This window comes from Lepisosteus oculatus, chromosome 26 (assembly GCF_040954835.1).
Source record: "Lepisosteus oculatus isolate fLepOcu1 chromosome 26, fLepOcu1.hap2, whole genome shotgun sequence".
NCBI classification, from domain to species: Eukaryota; Metazoa; Chordata; class Actinopteri; order Semionotiformes; family Lepisosteidae; genus Lepisosteus; species Lepisosteus oculatus.
The window spans coordinates 7,490,524-7,511,922 of NC_090721.1; the positions used below are offsets into that span (position 1 = coordinate 7,490,524).

Here is a 21,399-nt window from a genome sequence, read left to right on the forward strand (position 1 = left end):
ATGAACTGCGCCGCACTTCTTCTCAGGCAAATAATGGGAGACATCGGTTTGGCATCTTCTGCCTGCGGTTTGGCCGGCGGCTAATCTCCCCGACTCTAGTCGACAAGGCATCATTAGCTGTAATAGCAAAACAATAGCACTTTATGGGCTATAAAGCTGCAAGGCTACAATGGAATGGAAAGAAGGAAGCGTCTGCAATTTGATACCAGTGGGATTGGCTAAACAAAGTCAGCCCTGTGCCCCCTCTGTATTAGTCTAATTGAAATGGATTTGATGGTGTAATAATGTTACAATAACAAGCCTGATGCCAGGCTGTGTCCTGCTGGGCTCTCATCGTAGTAATAAACTATAAATAAAATGGATTGCTGAAGGGGCTGTCTTAGTTCTTGCAGGCTGGCTCCTTTGCTCAGCAAGAACAGTTTCATTTTGTGGTCAAATTAGAAAGAGGCTGCAGTTCGGGGGCAGGGAGAGGGGTGGGGGGGTTCCGCACCTCGATTTCGTATCTTTTCTTGCTGTTCCATTGCTGGAAGGAGGACACATCAGCTGGATCTTCAGGAAGACCGTAGTTCCCAGCCCTGGTCCAGGAGGAGCACTGAATCGTCTGGTTTTTGTTCCAAATGAGTTCTTACTCGCAGGCTATTTTTTTTTTTCCAATTTGAAACATTTGCACATTTGCTTTCAGTTCTTTAAAGGTTAAATAGGATTTGTGCTTGGTACCAACACTGCTCCAATTTCAGAACTACCCTCATTTAGGTGTCCTGCTTGCCTGAATTCGATCTATGCCGAAGAATAAAATGCATTGTTGGAAGAGTCTGTAAAGTGTCACTGCCATTGTGGGTGTGCCTAATACAGAGTCACCTCCAATTATGGGCGTGTTTTAATACAGTGTTGCTTCCTGGTGTGGGCGTGTCTAATAGAGTGTTGCTTCCTGGTGTGGGCGTGTCTAATACGATGTTAACCCCCCAGTTATGAGCTTGCCTGCCCCATTGCCACTCCCACTGTGGGCTTATCTTATATACTGTACTGTAGTCATTCCTCCTGTGTCAACTGATCACCTTGATCAACTAGTAAGAGCTGGTAGTCAGAAATAACAGTAAATACGGAGAGGCTGTGTAAAATTCTGTGACTTGAATTTGTTGTTGGAAACTTCAGTCGGGACTCACTATAGAAACTATTTCAATAAAAATCTAAACAATCAAGCAGATCAGGTTGGTCACCACTGCTGCAGGGAGCAGTCATGTCTTGTGGTACAGACTGTTGTCATTGGAGGAGAAGTGCATTATACTGTGAAAGGAGAGTAAATTAGGTTGCCCTTTCACATCGTATTAAATGATGCTATCCTCAGGTTCCCACACCTGTCTAAAAGTTTGGCCCAAACTGTCACATTTTTTTTGCAGTGTTCCCACCACACCACGTATTTACTTTAAACCGCTTTGATCATGCTTAAACAGGGCAGGCAGATGTCCACAGTAACAGCTGCAGCTTATGCTCAAATAAAGCAGAGCATGTATGAGCACCTGGTGCATGAATCTATTTATAGTGTAAAAGCTGGCACACCGCACAGGAACAGCAGACTAATCTGGTGTCAAGGAGTGCTCAGCAAGAACCAACCTATCATCACCCCCCTCCTACTGTATATGAAGCAGCAAGTAAAGATCAGGTTATTCTTTTTAGCATAATTTCGTTTTTAGCATGACTGTTGGGATTCGTACCAGGGCCTGCTGATGGTGATGATCCTCTAACCTACCTGCATAGTAAAACATCTACTTGCATGGCCCACATACACAGACGTCTATTTACCCATTGTCCACAGCTCCTTCATCCTGCAGAGCAGTGGTTCCCAACTCTGGTCCTGGTGACCCACACACCTGTTGGGTTTTATTCCAGCTGAGCCCTCAGTGACACAATTAGGCCTTTCATTTGAGCTGTTTGTTCCCAGCTCTTAAACGTGCTGGAGCTCTACCCTTTGTGTTTTGTGAGTGAAATAAAATACCAAACGCAAATATTCCAATGAAGCAACTTCTTAGATCAATTAATCCTTCAATAATCTAATAAACGCAGTACGAAGTGAAAACCAACAGGTGTGTGGGTCACAAGGCCAGGATTGGGAACCACTGCTATGGAGGATCATTGTTGGCCAGGAGAGACGACACCCTGCCTGGAATCTTAGTCCTTTTAAGATGTATTAGAACTCGGGACAGAAGAGCTAACAGGCTCTCCACTGTACTACCCATTACACACACAGTGATTCAACTAACTGATGCACTCAGTGATGGGACGCCTTTATCCTGAACAGCTTTCAGCTCATTAGAGGTGCTCTGCATTGAATCCCAGGAGATGTGCTTTAAAGGGTCAATGCATGTTATGGCTGACTCTTTCTTGCGCTGTCTTTGACGGTGCATTCATTTGAGCTGTTTCAACCCAGACACGTTAGCTGATGTCTCACGGCTTTAGCGAAGAAAAAAGTCGGTCCTATTTATCAAGCTCCATATGCTGCTGAACAGGCAGCACAACGCACCTCCACAGTCAGACACAAACCTAAGCTTTTATTTTCTTTGACAATGACCCCCACAGTCACCACGGGCCAGGGGCTGCAGCCATGGACACAACAATACCAACCGGAAACTCTCAGAAGAGGTGCCCCATGCTGTCGATGAAGGGCACGCTGCTCTTTAAGACAAAAGCCCTAGACATTGTTCGACACAAAAGCTACATGAAGCTGTCACGGAGTCTCCCTTAGCTCATATTAAAAATTAAGAAATAAAATACTGCCATCATTACAGAGTGACAGTAAAAACACTCCCACAACATAGTGTTACAGTGATTGATCTCATAAGATTGCAGCTGTTGATGTGCGAGAGAACTATATTAACAGATCACAACTGCACTCTTAATGGCACAGTGATAAATATGCCTTTGAGTGTATATTTCTGCATTATATAGTGCAAGCTTCCAGTATAAGTTAAGGTCTGTGATTGATGATCTTCGAATTTCTCTGAAATTTACTAAAAGCTCTTCAGTGTCTCTGAATACATGGTAAAGTGAGTGAAGGGCATACTGTACTTTGAGAGCAATGATTTAAAAATGTATCCAAAGGCATTGCTGATCCACAGCACTTACTAGCAAAACATATTTAATTGCAGAAGAACTGTGCTTTACACCTCCGTGTGTTGATATAATGGTTGTGAAAAGGTCCTGGATTTTCTGTCTCATGCTGCAGAGTAATTGAGATAAGTCTGGTCAAAGGTTTTGGTGAATCATTCAGTTCACGACGGTAAGGGAGTTTCATGTTTCTGGTAAAGCACTGGTGACCCAAAACTACATGGTATTGTATTACAGTGAGTACTGAATACACACACAAACTGTCAGCATATTCTGTTCAGTTGCGTTCCTAAATTATTGAAGAGACACCATAACAAAAAAAGCACAGCTAAGCATGTCTTTTCTGACAACTTCCACCTTTTTACCTTTAAGTTGAGTTCTCAGGAAATCTGTGCACATACAAACCCAGGATGACAACTGTTTCAAGGTCCAGGTGTCCTCCTGGCCTTATTTTAACACTTTTTGTAACACAGTGTAAGGAAGCAAAAGGCAATCAGAACAATGTACCATTAACTACCTAATACTGCAACGGCAGCTATTGTTTCCATGCACGAATTCTGCAGCGCCTGTTTTCAGTGGCCATCAAACGCTTCTGCGTGTGAGACGTGTGTCAGCCTGTTACCATGATGGCTTCATGTGTGGGTCCAGGATGGGATGGATTCACACCAGCTGCTGCAGAGCTGTCTTGCCCTTTGATTCTTCTCTCTCTGACAGACCTTCCACTCTTTGGCTCGTTAACCAGTTATTGGGTGCTGGGGAGCGCACCTTAGTTTTCTTCTTACAACGTTACCAACTGTACACAAACCTGAACATTTATGGTGTCGGTATTTTTAAGTCATTCATTTAACGAGTTTTAACTAAGCGCCGGAATGAAAGTCAAGGCTTATGAAGAAGGTTTGAAGGCACGTTAAAATGAAGCGAGTGCTGCCATTTTGTCAGTCACTTTAAAGTCCGGGGCACTCTCTGGGTAGGTCTTGTCAGACTGGTTATGGTTCTTACACTCGTTTCAAACGTGTCCAGGTCGGTGCAGTATCTCACTCACAGCCTACTGAGGGAGGCTGAAAATAATGCAAGAGCGAGCGCTTATTTATACTCGGTGATCAGTTAGCAATGAATAAACGTCTAGCGATGCAGCCGCAAAGCACGAGATTTGTGAGGAGCTAGGATGTCACAAGCGAAGGTGAAAAGCGAGCCTTGGAGGAGGTTAGCAGATGCTATAATTAGTGGCGCCTGATGATCACAGGCGTGCACTGGCCCTGATGTTGCAGCAGGCGAGCCGAGCCTGCCGCATGTGTCCAGAACTCGGGCTGTGAGCCAGAAAAGAAGGAAGCGGATCAGCTGTAGGATGTTTCCCCCCCCCGTACAACCTGCTGTAAAGGCTCTCGACATGATCTGCTGCTGCAGTATATATTGTAACGCAACGGGGGCTCACGCGGGCGCCCTTGCCGCATTAGGTCGCCACCCCACCGTCGTGGGCTCGAACCCAGGACTCCCGCGTCTCTCTGCAGGGACCCAGCCCGGTGAGCCAAAGAGATTTCTCCACAGCCCAGTAGCGGTGGTCCTGCTATCACAGGGAAGGGCGGTGACGTCACCTGCTCTGGTACGCCGGCTTTTACACAGTGCCTGTCGGCCGTAAGCGTTACAATATCTAACTCGCGGGGTCCTTGTGTGAGCGCAAGCGAGAGGTGGGCTGCTGTGGAGCTGAGCAGAGAGGAGCCCTCCTCTGTGAGTCGCCGCTACTCCAGGACGCCGTCAGCGGTTCCTGTGGCAAGAATGTCAGCGTGGCAGGGCCGCTGTCGGACACTTCCCGTCACGTCGGGTGTGCGCATCACAACAATACAGACACAAGTGTCGCGCCCGAAGAAGGCTCCACAGCCGAAACATTGTGTTTCCTTTCTTCTCTTTTCAGCCTGGAATAAGCCGTTACGCGTTGCTTTGCAGCCTACGCATGCTGACGCAGCTCCCTACTGGAACTTCTTCGGCCCACTTCTCTGCCTTCCGCGAAATCGTTTTCTAGATCTCTTCGTTGTCCCTGCCCCTTCCTCCCGCCACCCGAACGAGCGAGATTCTGCTCTGCACGTTCTGTCACACGCCGTGGGGAGGCAGCTGGCTCCCCTGGCAGGGAAGGAAGCAGGTTTCATAGCTCCCATTAGGGACGCGCCACGCATAATTTATCATCCCGCGCAACTAATGAGTGCCACCATACATCCCACCTGTCAGAACCCATCCCAGGGCCCTGACAAGACCCCCGTTACACGTTTCTGCTAATTCATCTTCCTTTGGCGGGGGATACTGCTTGACGGCAGCTCACGTGCGGCGGGGTCCCCGTCCTCGTGCCTCTGGGGGGGGGGGGACGCGCGGTCTCCGGAGACAGCGAGGCTGCTGCCGAGGAGCTCGACGACGAGGGTATAAATAGCAGTCAGCTCTGCTCTTCAGGGGGTTCGCCCCCGTGATCAAAAAAGAAAACGAGTGGGGGGACTTCCGAAGCGAGCGTAATGAGCCTTCGTCGTCAGGTTGGCATGTTGGCAAACGGTAGTCGTCCGTCTTCACAACCTCGAAGTCAGAGCTTTCACAGAGGCGGCAATGTCTGTGGCAAGGCCTGGGCCGGACTGAGCCATACTCTTTCGCACAGAGAGGACAGTTCAGCGCTGTGCTTGAGAATAATAATAATAATAATAATAATAGCTTACAGTTATATGGCGCTTTTCTGGACACTCCACTCAAAGCGCTTTACAGGTAATGGGGATCCCCTCCACCACCACCAGTGTGGAGCCCCACCTGGATGATGCGACGGCAGCCATAGTGCGCCAGAACGCTCACGACACACCAGCTCTCAGTGGGGAGGAGAGCAGAGTAATGTTGCCAGTTCATAGAGGGGGATTATTAGGAGGCCATGATTGGTAAGGGCCAATGGGAAATTTGGCCAGGACACCGGGGTTACACCCCTACTCTTTTCGAGAAACGCCCTGGGGTTTTTAATGACCACAGAGATTCAGGACCTGGGTTTTACGTCTCATCCGAAGGACGGCGCCTGTTTACAGTATAGTGTCCCCGTCACTATACTGGGGCATCAGGACCCACATGGACCGCAGGGTGAGAGCGCCCCCCTGCTGGCCCCACTAACACCTCTTCCAGCAGCAACCTTGTATGCTTGAATAGTATGCTTGGGTCCAGAGCTATCCCTTTCCTACTAAATCCTGTTTTTGCGTTTGCTATTTATTTTCCCCGGGAAGCCTGCAGCTCTTTCTGTTGTGGATCAGCCCTGACTAACCAACTCACTTTCTTTCCCTCCTGCTCTCCCCCAGCCTACTTGCTGAGCTGTGCCTTCCCGCGGCGGCCAGCCTACGGCGACGTGTCGGTGACCAGCCTGCACGCGGGGGGCGAGGCCTTTTTCTACTGCTACACCGGCTACCAGCTGCAGGGCCCGGCCACGCTCACCTGCCGCAACGCCACCACCCCCTACTGGAGCGGCAAGGAGCCCCAGTGCCTGGGCAAGTATCAGGAGGCAGCAGAGGCCTTGACACTGAGGATGGAGTTAGCGTTCCAGAATCCATCATCATCAGAGCCTTCCCATATCCCCATACGAATAGCCACCCAGCCCCCCCCCCCCCCTCCCTAAACGCCCTCCTGTCTGCCGGACCCCCACCCTGGAGCCTTTGTAGGCAGCTCCGATTTGTCCACGAATACGGACGTGAAAAATGTGCTGCGTGTCTGCAACTAGCATTTAAGCAAATTTTCCTATTAAAGCGTTCAGAGCTGAGCTGTGAGAAAAGTAAGATGATGCTGGGGAAGATGTATGTTTTAGGCCATAAACAGTGGGCTTTACACATTTGCAATTTACATTTATGGCCATACACATGACTCCAAAAATGATTGATCACATCCTATATACTGTATGTGTTTCATGTTAATAGTGTGCTTTTTATGCATCCACAACAGGTAATCTGTCACAACTCAATCAGTGTCTCTGCAGTGTTATTGTACCAGAATTATGCAAGACTGAATTGATTTTCATGGGAGCAAATCACATGAATTACCTTTAGCTGCCATTAATCTGCTTGGCTTTGAAGTCATATTTCAATGGGGGAAGATCTGAGCGTTTTCACAGGGAGCTCTTGCCTGACTCTCACAGGAAGCAGCTGCAGCACACCAGCGATCCCTGGCCTAGTCATCAATAAGCCTCTAGAACTACAGGAGAAACTGATAACTGAATAAACATTTTCAGCCGTGCTGGAGTAATTAAACTTGATTCAGATGAGCTCTTATTTATTTGCCTTCTTTTTCTTTAAAAACGCCAATTGAGGTTTAACCATTGATTTCAGTCTAAAATGATGTCAGGTGCCTGTGTGTGCTTTAGAGCACGGCTCACGGGTCATCTGCAATGTGGTTTTGCTTGTGTGTTTCTTGAGCTTCAAATGCAATGTGACCAGCTCCCATGCAGTCCAAAGATTGTGCTGGTGCCATTGCCATATCTCCGGAGATATCTGAAACTACAGTTACTCCTGCAGATGTTAAACCGTTCTGAGCCCAGAGCTGGGCATGAGCAGGGGTGGTGACCTGGCTCGACGGTGCCATTTGATTAGAAACTATTGATAAAAACGTTTTGTTACTGGAAGTACAGGAGCACCAAAAGGAGCGGTGCGGACCCTGCAGTAGATTTTCTTTGACCTTACAATGCCCATGAGAGCAGTGGGAGGGCTAACAAGAAGAAATCGTACTGACCCAAGCTGCAGGAGGAAGTAAAAACGGGCATTATTTTCACTTGCCCTCTTTGGCTCTTCAAGAATTAAGCTAACCTGATCACAGGCAAACGCACATCGGTAGTGGAGTATTTGAAAGGTCAGTGTTTTCAGCATGCTTTTGTGGCTGAAGAGAGAGATTTCCCTGGCAAGCCTGCCCGGACCTGATTAACGACAGCACGGAGAGTGCCAAGGAATGAGCCAGGACAGCCGATCAGCAGAACGGCCTTAATTAAACGCGGTCTGGGTGGGTAACCTTCACCTGCTCTGCCGGCACGCTGGGCGCCTTTCCCTCTGCTGGTTAATTTCCTGCAAGCTGTTTCTTTCCGATACCGGTTACCCTTCGCTCTGTTCACCTGGAAACCCGTCAGTGAGAATCTGGCTGCAGAACGTCACGTATCGCACAGATTTCAATGTGCTCCGCATCCCACACTGCTGGATTTTAGTTTACCCAAGAATCCCCATCCCTTCTTCCTCTTTTTTTCCTTTTATGGCGAGGTTTTGAGAAAAAGCGTTTGTTTCTTCTTCTTGCACGAGTGCCGCCTGCACCCCTGAGACGAAGGAGAGAGCTCGTTTGTTGATTCTGTTTCTTTTGACCCCCCCCACCGACCTCTCTCACCCCCACCCCCACCCCCCACCCTCTTTCCTTGCCCTCTGACCCCTGCAGCCGCCTGCGGGGGCGTCGTCAGGAACGCCACGGTGGGCCGCATCGTTTCCCCCGGTTTCCCCGGCAACTACAGCAACAACCTGACGTGCCACTGGGTGCTGGAGGCGCCGGAGGGGCAGCGGCTGCACGTCCACTTCGAGAAGGTGGCGCTGGCCGAGGACGACGACAGGTAGGGTCGCGGGCAGAGCGGTCTTATAATAATAATAATAATTGCTGACACTTATATAGCGCTTTTCTGGACACTCCACTCAAAGCGCTTTACAGGTAATGGGGATCCCCTCCATCACCACCAATGTGCAGCCTCACCTGGATGATGCGATGGCAGCCATAGTGCGCCAGAACGCTCCCCACACATCAGCTATCAGTGGGGAGGAGAGCAGAGTAATGTAGCCAATTCATAGAGGGGGAGGCCATAATTGGTAAGGGCCAATGGGAAATTTGGCCAGGACGCCAGGGTTACACCCCTACTCTTTTTCGAGAAACGCCCTCAGTCAGGACCTCGGTTTTACGTCTCATCCCTAAACATCCCAAACAGGAAGGCGCCTGTTTACAGTATAGTGTCCCCATCACTATACTGGGGCATTAGGACCCACATGGACCGCAGGGTGAGCGCCCCCTGCTGGCCCCACTAACACCTCTTCCAGCAGCAACCTTAGTTTTTCCCAGGAGGTCTCCCATCAAGGTACTGACCAGGCTCACACCTGCTTAGCTTCAGTGGGTTGCCAGTTGTGAGTTGCAGGGTGATATGGCTGCTGGCTAGTATTCTGTGCCACACGTGCCTCAGCCCAGCACGGAGAAGAGGGCCACTCTGGTTGTACAGGGGCCTCAATAACTCCCATACTGTAACCCTTATCTCTTAACCAGTCTTAAAGGTTCGTGTGAGGAAAGCAGAACAAAAAACCTTTGTCAGCGTCTAAGTGTTAGTGTGTAGACAGGGCGGTGATTGTGTTGATGGCACGTGAGGGGACACTTAACAATCCGCTGTTCTTTTAATTCACCCTCATCTGAGAAAACGGGAGCTCCTTTTCTACTCGAATCCAAACCCCGGGGAAACGCATCCGTAATCTGCGCTCGGCTAAAGGAAACCGCCTAGCAGAACCGCTGGTTGAGCCTGTCCAGATGAAGTTTTCACCCTGGGCACACCCTTGGCTCATCTGTGTCCCAGTGCTGTTTCGTACCAGGCGTGTGTTCAGATCGTGATCACTTCTCGTGCTTTACACTTAATATTCGGCATGGTTCAAAACCTACAGGACCCCTGGAAGGATTCAAGCAGCTTCACACCCTGCTTAAATGAGAAAGAGAATTGTCTTCCCTCAATAAATAAAGAAAAGCCATTAAGTGCGGAGAGCTGTGATTTCCTGTGTTTGTGGACAGTGTGGATAACATCCTGAAGCTACAGAGCACGTGGCCTTGTCTGTTTCTTAGGATGATCTTATTATAATCTCGGGACACTGTGACTAAAGCTGGGAGGAAAACACTGGCCAACTCGCTGGCCGAGACATTGGCGGACGACTCACGCTTTGCTACTTTCTTCCTCAGAGGCGTGCGTGTTAAATAATAAGCCACAAACGCCGTGTCCCACTTCTCGTTTCCAGGCTGCTCATAAAGAACGGGAACAACATCGACTCGGCGCCCGTGTACGACTCCTACGAGGTGGAGTACCTTCCCATTGAGGGCTTGGTCAGCAGCTCGCGGCACTTCTTCGTGGAGCTCACCACGGACGGGTCAGGAACGTCCACTGGGGCCGCTCTCCGCTACGAAGGTACTGGCCAGCCACTGGGCTGAGCGTCGGCTCCGTGTCCTCGGGCTCGGTCGCCTCGGTCCACAAGGGCCCGTGTCAAACTTAACCGAGTTATCGTTATCCCAAGAATGCCTTCCGCAGTTCTCTTCCTGGCTGCTCCAGGAGTCCCCTGGAGAACACCTATTGCATGTTATCAGTTGCCTGCTCAAACACTCCCCTGAGTGATCTATCGCAGGCCCAGTGCGACAATGGGATTCTACTTCCATATACTGTTATCTCAGCGCTACACCTTTGAACCAAAACTGGTCTCAGGTGATGCTCTGATTGTCAGCTCCATATCCCGTTGTCTTGTTCTGGGACAGGAGATAGTGTCCCAATTCTGTTAGAATCTTGAACAGCCGGGAAATTAAACATCTCTGGGACTGTGCACAATTTGTTTTTTGCTTCTTTTCGGTCAGTGCTGTAGAGCAGGGTATCCTTTTGACACGATGTGATCCATTAGGCCAATGGGCTCATCGGACCCCAAAAAAGAAGGCGGTGGGTCCCCTTTGAGCTGACAGGCCGGATCAGGCTGACAGCTGGGATCACTGGCCTTTCGGTGGGGCGGATCAGCAGTCTTCTGCAAAACCGGGCTCATGCCTCTCATGTGCTTTTCAGCCTTTGCCCCAGGACACTGCTACGAGCCCTTCGTGAAATATGGCAACTTCACCAGCAGCGACGTGAACTACCCGGTGGGCACGGTGGTGGAGTTCGCCTGCGATCCCGGCTACACCCTGGAGCAGGGCTCCATCATCATCGAGTGTGTGGACCCCAACAACCCTCAGTGGAACGAGACCGAGCCAGCATGCAGAGGTGGGTGTCCCAGGAGGTTTCCCCCTCGTTCCAGTTCCACCAGAATCATTGTGCACCTGTACTATAAAGTGTCACAGACACCTGAGGCTAAACTGCACTTCAACCCCTGTTGGCTGTCTGATGTGTCTTTCTGACTTGTCACACATTGGGAATTTGATTCTCCTTCTTGGGGAAAACATACGGTATAATTCTGTGAATTTGCAATGATCTAAAATCTCCAGGGACCTGGTGAAAGTCAGAAAAAGTCAGCATGTCACAGAATAGCATTTCATTTATCATGTACTGTAGTTAACAAAAAAGGAGGAAAAGATAGATGTACTTATTTTAGGAAGAAGAAATTATTACTGTTTGCTGTCATCAAACCTCTCCCATTTCATGTAGACAGTGAAAATTATCCACAAAACTCCCTATGAGCTGTGTCCTTTAAGGTTCCTTTCAAAGGGTTTAATTTGCTTCTAATTCCTTAATTACCAATTCCAGGTGTGTGCAACACTCTCCACTGTTGCCACTACACAAAAAGACACCTGACATCTCTTTGTCAAAGGTGGATGAAAGCAAGAACTCTTGCTGTTTTTAGACAGAGAAATAACAGACAGTTTTTAGACCGAGAAATAACACTTTTTTTTCTCAGCGGTCAAGTCTTATTGCTACAGAATGCTGGTGAGCTCCTTCAGAAGCATGAAGTGGCGATATTGGAATGAACATAACTAGTTAACTACTTCTGCTGTAATGACAGGAGTATCCCATGTGCTGTGTAGTGTTTACAGTCCACTTGTGCTCTGCAGGGGTTCATCACACAAATTAAGGCCCAAACAAATTAAGGTATTTCTCACGCTTGAGCTTGAGAAGAAAAGAATTCCGTTGCATTTCTAATTTTAATCAGAAATTAAAACACAAACACTTTTTAGTGGGAGGCATAATCCCACGGATGGCTGCTTCACACCATCAGCTCCTCAACCAAGCACAGACACCCAATGTCTGGACCTGCGGTTTCTCTCGTGGTGAGCAGGGTTACCTCAGGAGCATCTGATTTCCCTGAGATGCAGAATGACTCTCTCCCTCTCCCCTCATTACCATTCTCCTGCTGTAGTCTGTGGGCTTGCCACTGGCTGGCCCAATTCAACTTGTAATCATCCCTGGAGAACTAAGGCACCTGGTTGCTTCGTGCTCTCAAGATTAAGACCATGTGACAAAGCTTAGACTGCACAATAAATCACACTGTCGCCACCATGTACAGACGTATCTACTGCGAATAACTGTCCAGGCATAGCGAATGGGCTCAATTCCAATCTGGACCTACACTAGGTCAGCGGCAGACAACTACTATGTTCCACACAGACAGACTGGAGGGTCTGAATGAGTTTACCAGGTGTTTTGTTTCCTTCCTGTGTTATTTTGGTGTCCAGGCTGCTCGTTACAATGAGACGGGATGTTGTATATGTGAATAGAAATTCAACAGGCTTGAAAATGAAGCCATAGCCCTCCACTTAATGACCAAACAAAGGAATCGAGAGCTGAGGAGCACTGAAGCTCAGAAGCCTTGTGACCTTTGAGAAGTGGAGGGCCCTCTCTCCACTGTAAGAGGTGAAACTCTGGTGGTTTTAAATGGGATCAGAGCAGCTGCCTTTTCAGGAAAGCCCCTGCGTAGTGAGATCTACACCTTGCTTAACCACACCCTTTGTGGGTAAAGAAAGTGCTCATTAAATGCATGAGAAGCAACTGTAGCTGGCAGATTTAGTTAATGGCAATCATCAAGACTCAGCCCCGCCTGCTTCAGGAGATGGTATTCCCATTTCTGAGTACAGCTAGGAAAGACAAATTCAACAGAAGACAATCACATGCAGGGTACAGCTGAAAGCAGGATCCCTTTTTCCGAGTCTCCCCGACTCTCCTCCGCGTTAGCCTTGCCCTGTGTTTCCCGGCTTGAGCCCATCCTGCACATTTCCTGAGGTGTTTGCTTGTGTCTTGGGGTGACAGCGGTCTGCAGTGGGGAGATCACCGATTCTGCAGGAGTGGTGCTCTCTCCCAACTGGCCAGAAGCTTACGACAAGGGGCAGGACTGCATCTGGGGGATACACGTCGAGGAGGACAAGAGAATCATGTTGGACATCCAAATGTAAGTGCAGCACCATTGAAGCTTTTCATTGTGCCCAGCTAGGAGGGGAGTCTGTAGACACCACAACCATGCAGACTCCCCCGATATCGACAGCTGCCCTGTTCCACTGCTCCTGTTCCTCCAGGTTTCCTTTCCTCCTAGGTGATGATGTGCAGGAATTTAAAATAATATTCCCAGGTAATGTCACAGCACATAGACTGGTAGAAATAACAGTTCATGTACAGACAAGTGTTATGTTTATTTTAGACATTTTTAAACTTTGAGACATTCCTCTGAGGCTGAAGTAAACAGGAGACCTTGTGAAAACAATGGAAAAGGTGGAGAATTTCCTTTTTGGAGAGGATTTTGGAGAGGGGACAGAAATTTGAAATAATGTGGCAGCAAGGTTAGAGGTTAGGTGCTGTATACATTAATGCGAAGATGAACGGACTGCTGTTCTGTAAAATACAGTAGCTCTCCAGTCCCTCCCCAACCCCTCTCACCCCAGTCTGTGGGGTGAATGCTCTGTAGGTGCTCCTCGAATGCCCTATAGTATGTTTAGAGCTCAATTTGCATTGTGAGTGTTTATCTCAGCGGGGCATCGACAGTTCAAGAATTTGACTCCTCGTATACGTTAGAAGCTTTGAATTCCTCAACAGCACTATGTTTAGAGCTTCTCATGAGAAAACCACAGACAGAATTTCTCTCCGCTCTGTTCTCGATGAAAATCCCTAGGGTACGGATTTTAATAAAAAAGCAAAAAACGTACTTTTAGTTATGTATATATAAATAAGAAATGAGTTCAGCTTGAGTATGTACTGTATACGTAAGACTTGTGTATACACATATGAGATACATATGTATTTATAGGTCCTCTGTAGGATAAATTAACCTTAAAACACCCGAGTATGAAAAATCCAACCACTTCTCTTTGAAATGGATACTCAGGCAGCTGTCAGGATAGAGGAGACTGCACCCCGTGACAATGCAATAGCGCAGGGACTCGCATTAATGTGCCACTAAATATACACTTCCACTCAAACGTTCTCCCTGGCTTCTCACAGTTTGGCTGCACTTTCATTTATTCTGCGGCTGTTCAGGGTGCAGCAGTATACAGTAGCTTTAATGTTCTGTTTTGTTAAATAACAAAAGCCAGCAGGACCCTGATTTCCTCCACACACAAGCTTTGACCGTTTGTGATTACTTTGGACAGTGGTTACAATGCCTCAGTTCCCTAAACTTTTGTTTTACATGCAGTTCAGAAGCTGTGCGGTCTGCAAATGCACCTGTTTGGATAAGGTTTGGCTATGGCCGGACAGTGAAGGTCCAGAATTCAGCAAGTTCTTTGTGTCTCATGAAGTTAGGAACAGCTGTGGACCTGGTAGAACAGCTACAGTGATGCAGTTAAAGGTTAAGCAGACCAGTTCAGCTCTTCTAGCTAGCTTTGTGCTGCTCATGATTTAAAGGAACATACGAACCCTACTGGATTCCAGTCCCCAGTTGAGACTCTGGGCTGTGTGGTTTCCGGAAACCTTCCCATACAGTCATTGAGCAGATGAATACCCCGGAAAACTGGGACTGTGTGACCAAAGCTCCCGTGTGGAGGAAATGTAGGTCATGCTGGGCTAACTCTCCTGGTTAATGTATACAAGAGGAGTATTGTCTTCCCAACTTTAATGAAAGATGAGTCAGGGAGCAGTTGCAAAGGTGTAGATGAGGTGGAGGCAGGGGTGTGAAAATGAACCATGCACGTATAACATTCAGAGATAGGTGGGCAGGAGGGGTGAGATTAGAGTATGACCTCCCTCTAACCTTTTCATTTCAATAGATTTGCTAAACTCCCAGCCATGTTTTAACAGTAATGGTGTTGCGGGACAGTAGACTACAGTACCCTGTACTCACAGTAAATGCATCAACTCAAACACGGCCCTGTGGAAAGTGTCCGCAAGGAAAACAATCTGATACCACACTGGTTTAGTGCAGCGACTTGTTCCGAGGAACTTCCTGCTGAACTAGGAGCAAAGCAATAACACCTCTAAGCCTTTAAACGGAAAGAGATTTTAGCCAGAGCCTTAATTAATCTTCTGCTAACCTGATCTCTTCGCTGACTGTACTTCAGAGAGGAGGAGATTGCTGTGTGCTAACAGCCGCGTGTCTCAAAATAAAGAAGATGAAAAGAATATTTTGCACATGAATGGGGCACATAAGTACCGGCACACCGAGGTTAATAACTAACTCTAGAGGAAACTAATTATTTTATTGGGTTGTACGAAGGTAGTCCTTTTCCGAATCAATTATGCCGGGCACCGAAATGAGTGTTTTCCATGATTGCTGTGTCAGGTGACAGTTTAGAACAGAGTGCCCTGCTGTGTCAGTTTGTGATAGATTATTCATGCGTTCAATAATTTGGCTCCCTTAATTAAGATTCACTCATTTGCATATGTTTTTTTTTGCTAGCGATAGTGTTACATTGTATACTAGTATAATAAATGGCATCTTCAATGTTTTGCACAAGGAACTGTCAACATAATTAATTTCCTTTTCGTTTTCAGAAGAAAAACATTGTGCCAGATACAGCAATTGGGGACGTTGGGCTGTGTTCTGCCAGTTCTCTGCAGCACTGATGTGATTTTAGCTGCTTGTCGGCGTGACGCTTAGTTAAAGTTAAAAAGGGAAACTTCACTTTTCCCTGCTTTGGCCTTTGTGTTCTTCCTGCGTTCCTGCGGGGAAGCAAAGAGATTTCAGGAAGGATTTTAAGAAGGCTCTGCTAGACAAAGGCAGTCCTTCCTTTAGGATTTATCACTCTGCCATCAAAGGCAAAATAGAAAAATGCGCAGTTAGATCCATAATTTTTAAAGTGCAAACAAAATTAAAATGAATTAACTATAGCAGATGGAGTCTGTGCCAAACTATATAAAGCAAACCTCCTTTCCTCTTTTGTCTCTGAATTGCCAAATCTGTCAAAGGAAATATGCACCCCAAATGATACAAATACAAGTCTCATCTTGGGGTGCACTGTGGATCGGTGCTTGGGCTTCTTAGCAGAACACATTGTTGAGCCCAGTGTCCCCGTCTGATAGCAATCGGCTATTCAGAAAAGTACGTACGTTTTGCACAGGCCTGCACGGCATCTTGAACAGGTGAACTGATATCACACCTTTCCCACCTACTGGGATGTTTTCCTTCCTTTATAAAAAAGAAAAGTAATCTGCACACCAGGGCTGTTTGTGCAGGACAGACTTTATATGCCGAAGTGTGCCATACAGACGGGCTTTGTCTTTAGTGGGAACATTACTTTGCTTGTCTGCCTCTGGTCTCCTGTCTGTCCCCCAGGGTTGTCTACATACAGTCCCCTTCTCTGACACTTTCCAATTCATACTCAAATTCTTCTTCTTCAGAAAAGTTTTTACTTAATTAATTTGCCTCTTACCCTGCATTCAAAACCCTAGATTTATTTTTTTAATGCGCTAACTTTTTATCTCCTATTACTTTCATCATATTCTAAAGCACTCTAAGAAGCCATTTTTAAAGGTGATATTAAATAGTATTATAATAATAATAATAAACTTCAACCATGTGGCAGTGTGCACAGAGGAGTCTCATTACAGGGGTTTAAGATCACTTTCCCTGGTAATGAGACTGCCTTCATTCCTCCATAATCATTCATCACTGTAGCCTTGCACGCAATTACAAGGGAACACAGTGCGTAATGACGGCTGATTAATTAATTTAACACAAACAGGAGGGCTCGCCTGGCACTTAATAAGCTGCAGCTTTGCTGATGAGGAGCCATGCGGAGCAGAGCAGGTGACAGCAAAGCAGAGCGCACCTGTGTGCACGAAAGCATACGAATGCTTTAGAACGTTTTTGCAATCCTGGTACGTCAGTGGTTTCAAGTATCAAACCCATTTCTGTATCCTCTGTTAATGGTGAGCTGCTTCATTTCAATCCAGTGCAAATTTAAAGTGTTTTCATGCTTAAAATGAAGATATAAAGACAGAAGGGAAAAGGGAGGAGAATGATAAATAAGGAGAGTGGAATAAAATAATTTTTCCCCAACCGGAACGGACTTCTGTATGGTACTCGTTTTTAACTGCTGACAAGGCTCTGGGGTGGTAGAGCCCTCTGGTGGTCATGTCGTGAAGTACAGGTAGTATTTGGATCCGTTTCACCGGGTATAATGTAAATCTAGCTGCCACTTAATAATAATAATTGCTGACACTTATATAGCGCTTTTACTGGACACTCCACTCAAAGCGCTTTACAGGTAATGGGGACTCCCCTCCACCACCACCAATGTGCAGCCCCACCTGGATGATGCGACGGCAGCCATAGTGCGCCAGAACGCTCACTACACATCAGCTATCAGAGGGGAGGAGAGCAGAGTAATGTAGCCAATTCACAGAGGGGGATTATTAGGAGGGCATGATTGGTAGGGGCCAATGGGAAATACTTGTAGGTACTTGTAGAACCCTTGGTGCTGCTCTTAATCCTATTCATATATGGTATACATAGACACATTGCTGAAGACATTAGTGTGTTCACCATCTGCCTGAAACAAGAATATTTCCTAATACTGTTTCTTGAACTGGACTAATGACTGATGCTCCATGTTCTACGTTGATGGAGGTGAGAAGACATTCAGACACGGCTGGGAGTTGTGGGCAGTGTTGCAGGGCAACTTTGTGGTTAGACTGTAGGACAGTTCTTCATCTGATTAATCTTATCAATGAACTTCCTCTCTGCCACCCAAACCAGGCAGTGTGCCAAGAGATGGCTGTACTTTAAAACCAATATTGAACTTTCTAATTTAAAAAAAAAGTCTAGTTCATTTCTGTGTTTAAATGACAGTAATGCACACACGGTAAAAAAAATTAAATTGTTCCGTGTTCACCTGTCCATTCCAAAAGCCAACAGTATCCGTCGCTAGGTGATTGACCTTTCCAAGCTTGGCTGTTCTGATGAAAGCTCGGCGATTTAAACAGAAGCTCTGCTGCGTCTGAGGACGATAAGGAGATTTAGGACAAGGGCCTCATCTAACAGGTTCTCAGAGGTGTCACGCATATCTAACCACTTGGCCCAATGTGCTTTAAACCCTCCCCCACGTATGAACACACAGCTCCCATTCAAGTTGAAATTTCCTCATAATGCTCCAAAAATGCATTAAAGTTTTGTTTTTTTCTGAAACCATTTTTCCAGCACAATGTATTCCTTCCAGACACACCCCTTCACACTGATGCTGTTCAGCTATACTGTAAGAAGACCAAATTCTCAAAAGGTCAATGTTCCAGATGTTCCAGTAGGATGTGTTTGGACACAGGCTCAGGATAAAGGAAACAGTTCTTCACTATGAGAGAGCAGTGTAACTGGAATCTCGAATCAAGCCGGACAGGAGTGGCATATGCACTAGAAACATACACTACGTGTGTTTAGACAATCTCATCAGAACTGCTGAATGAAGCAGACAATGGGTCAGATATCTCTAGCAAGGTCAGAAGTCTTAAGCAAAAGATGATTTAGGGGGATATACAGTTCAAGACTTTCAGGACTTGGACACCCTGAGATTAACATTATGGGTACAGGACAGAGCCTCGTCTCACATTTGAAGTTCTCAGCACATGGTCTGGCTGCTGGCTTGTCCTCCACATAGTCCAGCTTAGTGGTGTATAAGCCCTTACAAAAGCCATTCCAATTTTGTCCGCCTTTCTGGAAGACCTTGCAAAAGAGCAGTGAAACTTCGGAAAGAGAAGTAACTCCGTTCCTTGTATCAATATTGTATGTGTGTTTTTGTTTTGTATCATGCAGTTTTTTTTAAAAGCAAAGGAACAAAAAAGGCCAAGCACTACAAACTGAGTCCAGCGAGCTCTCTCGGTTACCTGCTCATTTCTACCCAGCCGGTGTAACTGCACCAGTGAGAAGCACAGCATCACTGACAGCTCCCTCAGTACAGCTCCACGCCTCCTCTCTCAACAGGCCTCTGCCTTTTCAACAAAACAATAATAACACCCTGTTCGCCGACAAAAAGCCTGCCGATTGCATCCCGATGGTACCTTCTCAGAAACGTATTGTTCAAAGCGCTATCTGGTTTTTTTCTTCCTTGAGAATGCTTTTCCTCCATCATCTCAGGCAGCTGTAAGCCATCCTTGCTTTCCAGCCTGAGCTCCCTGCTGTTTGAAGACATGTCTCAAATCCTGCACCCTGCTCCTTCCAGGCAGATGGGGATGGGGGGGGAGGCACTCCCAGCTGTTTTTTTCAGCATCTTTTGCAAGGAATCGCACATAATGGAAGAGCAAGGAAAAATTCTCAGAATGGAAATCACCCAGTTTATTTCCTTACTAATCAATTTGTCAGCCAAAGGTATTTATTAACGAGGAGGAGTCAGCAGAAGTTCCCTGCTATGATTTTGTCACTGGTGTCTGCTTTGCATTTCCTAGTAACATTGTTCATTCCATGATCTCCTTCATGACAAGTGTGACTCAGACCCACACAAACCCCTCTGTTTGAATCGGCACACCTGTGAGAAAATAATAAAACTATTTTGTACAGCGCTTTTAAAATAACTTGTCACGGCGCTTTACAGGAAAGTAAAAAAACAAAAGTTAAATTAATGGAAACAGCAATAAAGACGGGAGATAAAATTAGCACAAAGAAGGGTTTATAATTCACAGAAGATGCAAAGGGGCAGACACAACAATTCAATAAAAGGCATTCTAAAGAAAAGGCCTGATTGATGATGATAAGCTGCAGAGGAAAAAGGATGCAATCAGCAGTTATATCACCACATCTCACAACATTAAAAATCTCAGGGCATTTCTTGAAAAGAATAGGGGTGTTACCCTGGTGTCCTGGCCAAATTTCCCCCTGGCCTTTACCAGTCATGGCCTCCTAATAATCCCCATCTCTGAACTGGCTTCATTACTCTGCTCTCCTCCCCACTGAGAGCTGGTGTGTGGGGAGTGTACTGGTTCACTATGGCTGCCAGGGCATCATCCAGGTGGGGGCTGCACACTACTGGTGGTGGAGGGGATCCCCATTACCTGTAAAGTGCTTTGAGTGGAGTGTCCAGAAAAACACAAATGTGTAAAGAATTATTATTATTATTATTATTATTATTATTATTATTATTATTATTATTATTATTATTATTATTATTAATCAGACTCTGCCCTGACACAGCCAGCAGCAAAGAACTGCACCGTCCCTACTATTCCCTAATTGAGAATACCGCTGACCGTCAGGGTGGCTGAGTTCCAGGGGGATTGATTAGAGATGTGATTGCCGGCAGCGCAGTCAGTCAGGTAGATTAATCTACGGGAATAAAGGGGGGAGAAAATCCTAATGACCATTAAAGATTGCTCCTCTGGGTATCCATTCCTCAAAAAGTCATGTGCAGTCAGTCATGTAAATGCAATCTGGATGCTTAATAAATCTTGCACAGGATTTTCATGACAGATGATTGATTGGTTACAAGCAGGTGGCCCGATCTGATGTCTCCTACTCAGAGGGAGAACAGCGCCCCCCTCAGGAACCCCAGAGTGCTTTCACAAAGGTGTGCGGAATCTTAATTTGGACCAGGCTTAGATTTTCAGGCAAAGCTACTGGGAAGCAGGATGCCTGCAGCGGGGTACAGTGGGAAATTTGATCAAGCACATTGAAGGTACCCACCGAGAGCTGAGGCGGGCAAAAACCTTTTACTGCTTATTTTTCTCCTTTTTTTCTTTTAAATAAACTGCACTCTTTTGCAGGCTTTGTTCTTGCTCCAGGAATGGAAATGCCTTCCTAACTTTACCATTTTTAAAGGTTAATGCGTTTTGAGGGTAGGCACTGGCAGCTCTGCTCGCAAACCAAGTCAAGCTGAGCGTGTTTTTGATTATATAAAATTAAATTACTGCCACCAAATGGAAAACATTATTGATTTTCACCGCAGATACGGTGAACAACTACTTGCGGCCTTGCTTAACTTTATCAAGACAAATCCAGTGTGAGCAGGGGGTGATTTTCTGTTTGAGTTTTGAATACAATATTGTGGTTTCAGTCTCAGTAGAGGTAAGCACTCCCAGAACATCATTCTCCAAATGACGCCAGACTTTAAAGGCGCAGAAAGAATGAGACGCAAGGTTAAAGGCTGTCCTTTCACATCAGTAAATTCTCAGAGGTGGAATTCATGATGTAGCTGAGAGTACTGTGGTCTGGCATGTCTTGG

The 21,399-nt window shown here is 46.6% G+C and overlaps 1 protein-coding gene across 5 annotated transcripts in view; it reads left to right on the plus strand.

Annotated features, from left to right (window-relative positions):
• The window catches only part of sez6b (seizure related 6 homolog b), a 208,811-nt gene that overhangs the window by 163,158 nt on the left and 24,254 nt on the right, over positions 1–21,399 (plus strand). For all 5 annotated transcript variants that reach the window (XM_069184227.1, XM_069184226.1, XM_069184230.1 and 2 more), the window contains 5 exons: positions 6,408–6,593; positions 8,509–8,677; positions 10,104–10,270; positions 10,907–11,101; positions 13,079–13,217. In XM_069184227.1, the coding sequence (XP_069040328.1) occupies positions 6,408–6,593; positions 8,509–8,677; positions 10,104–10,270; positions 10,907–11,101; positions 13,079–13,217 (856 nt within the window). The remainder of the gene's footprint in view (positions 1–6,407; positions 6,594–8,508; positions 8,678–10,103; positions 10,271–10,906; positions 11,102–13,078; positions 13,218–21,399) is intronic.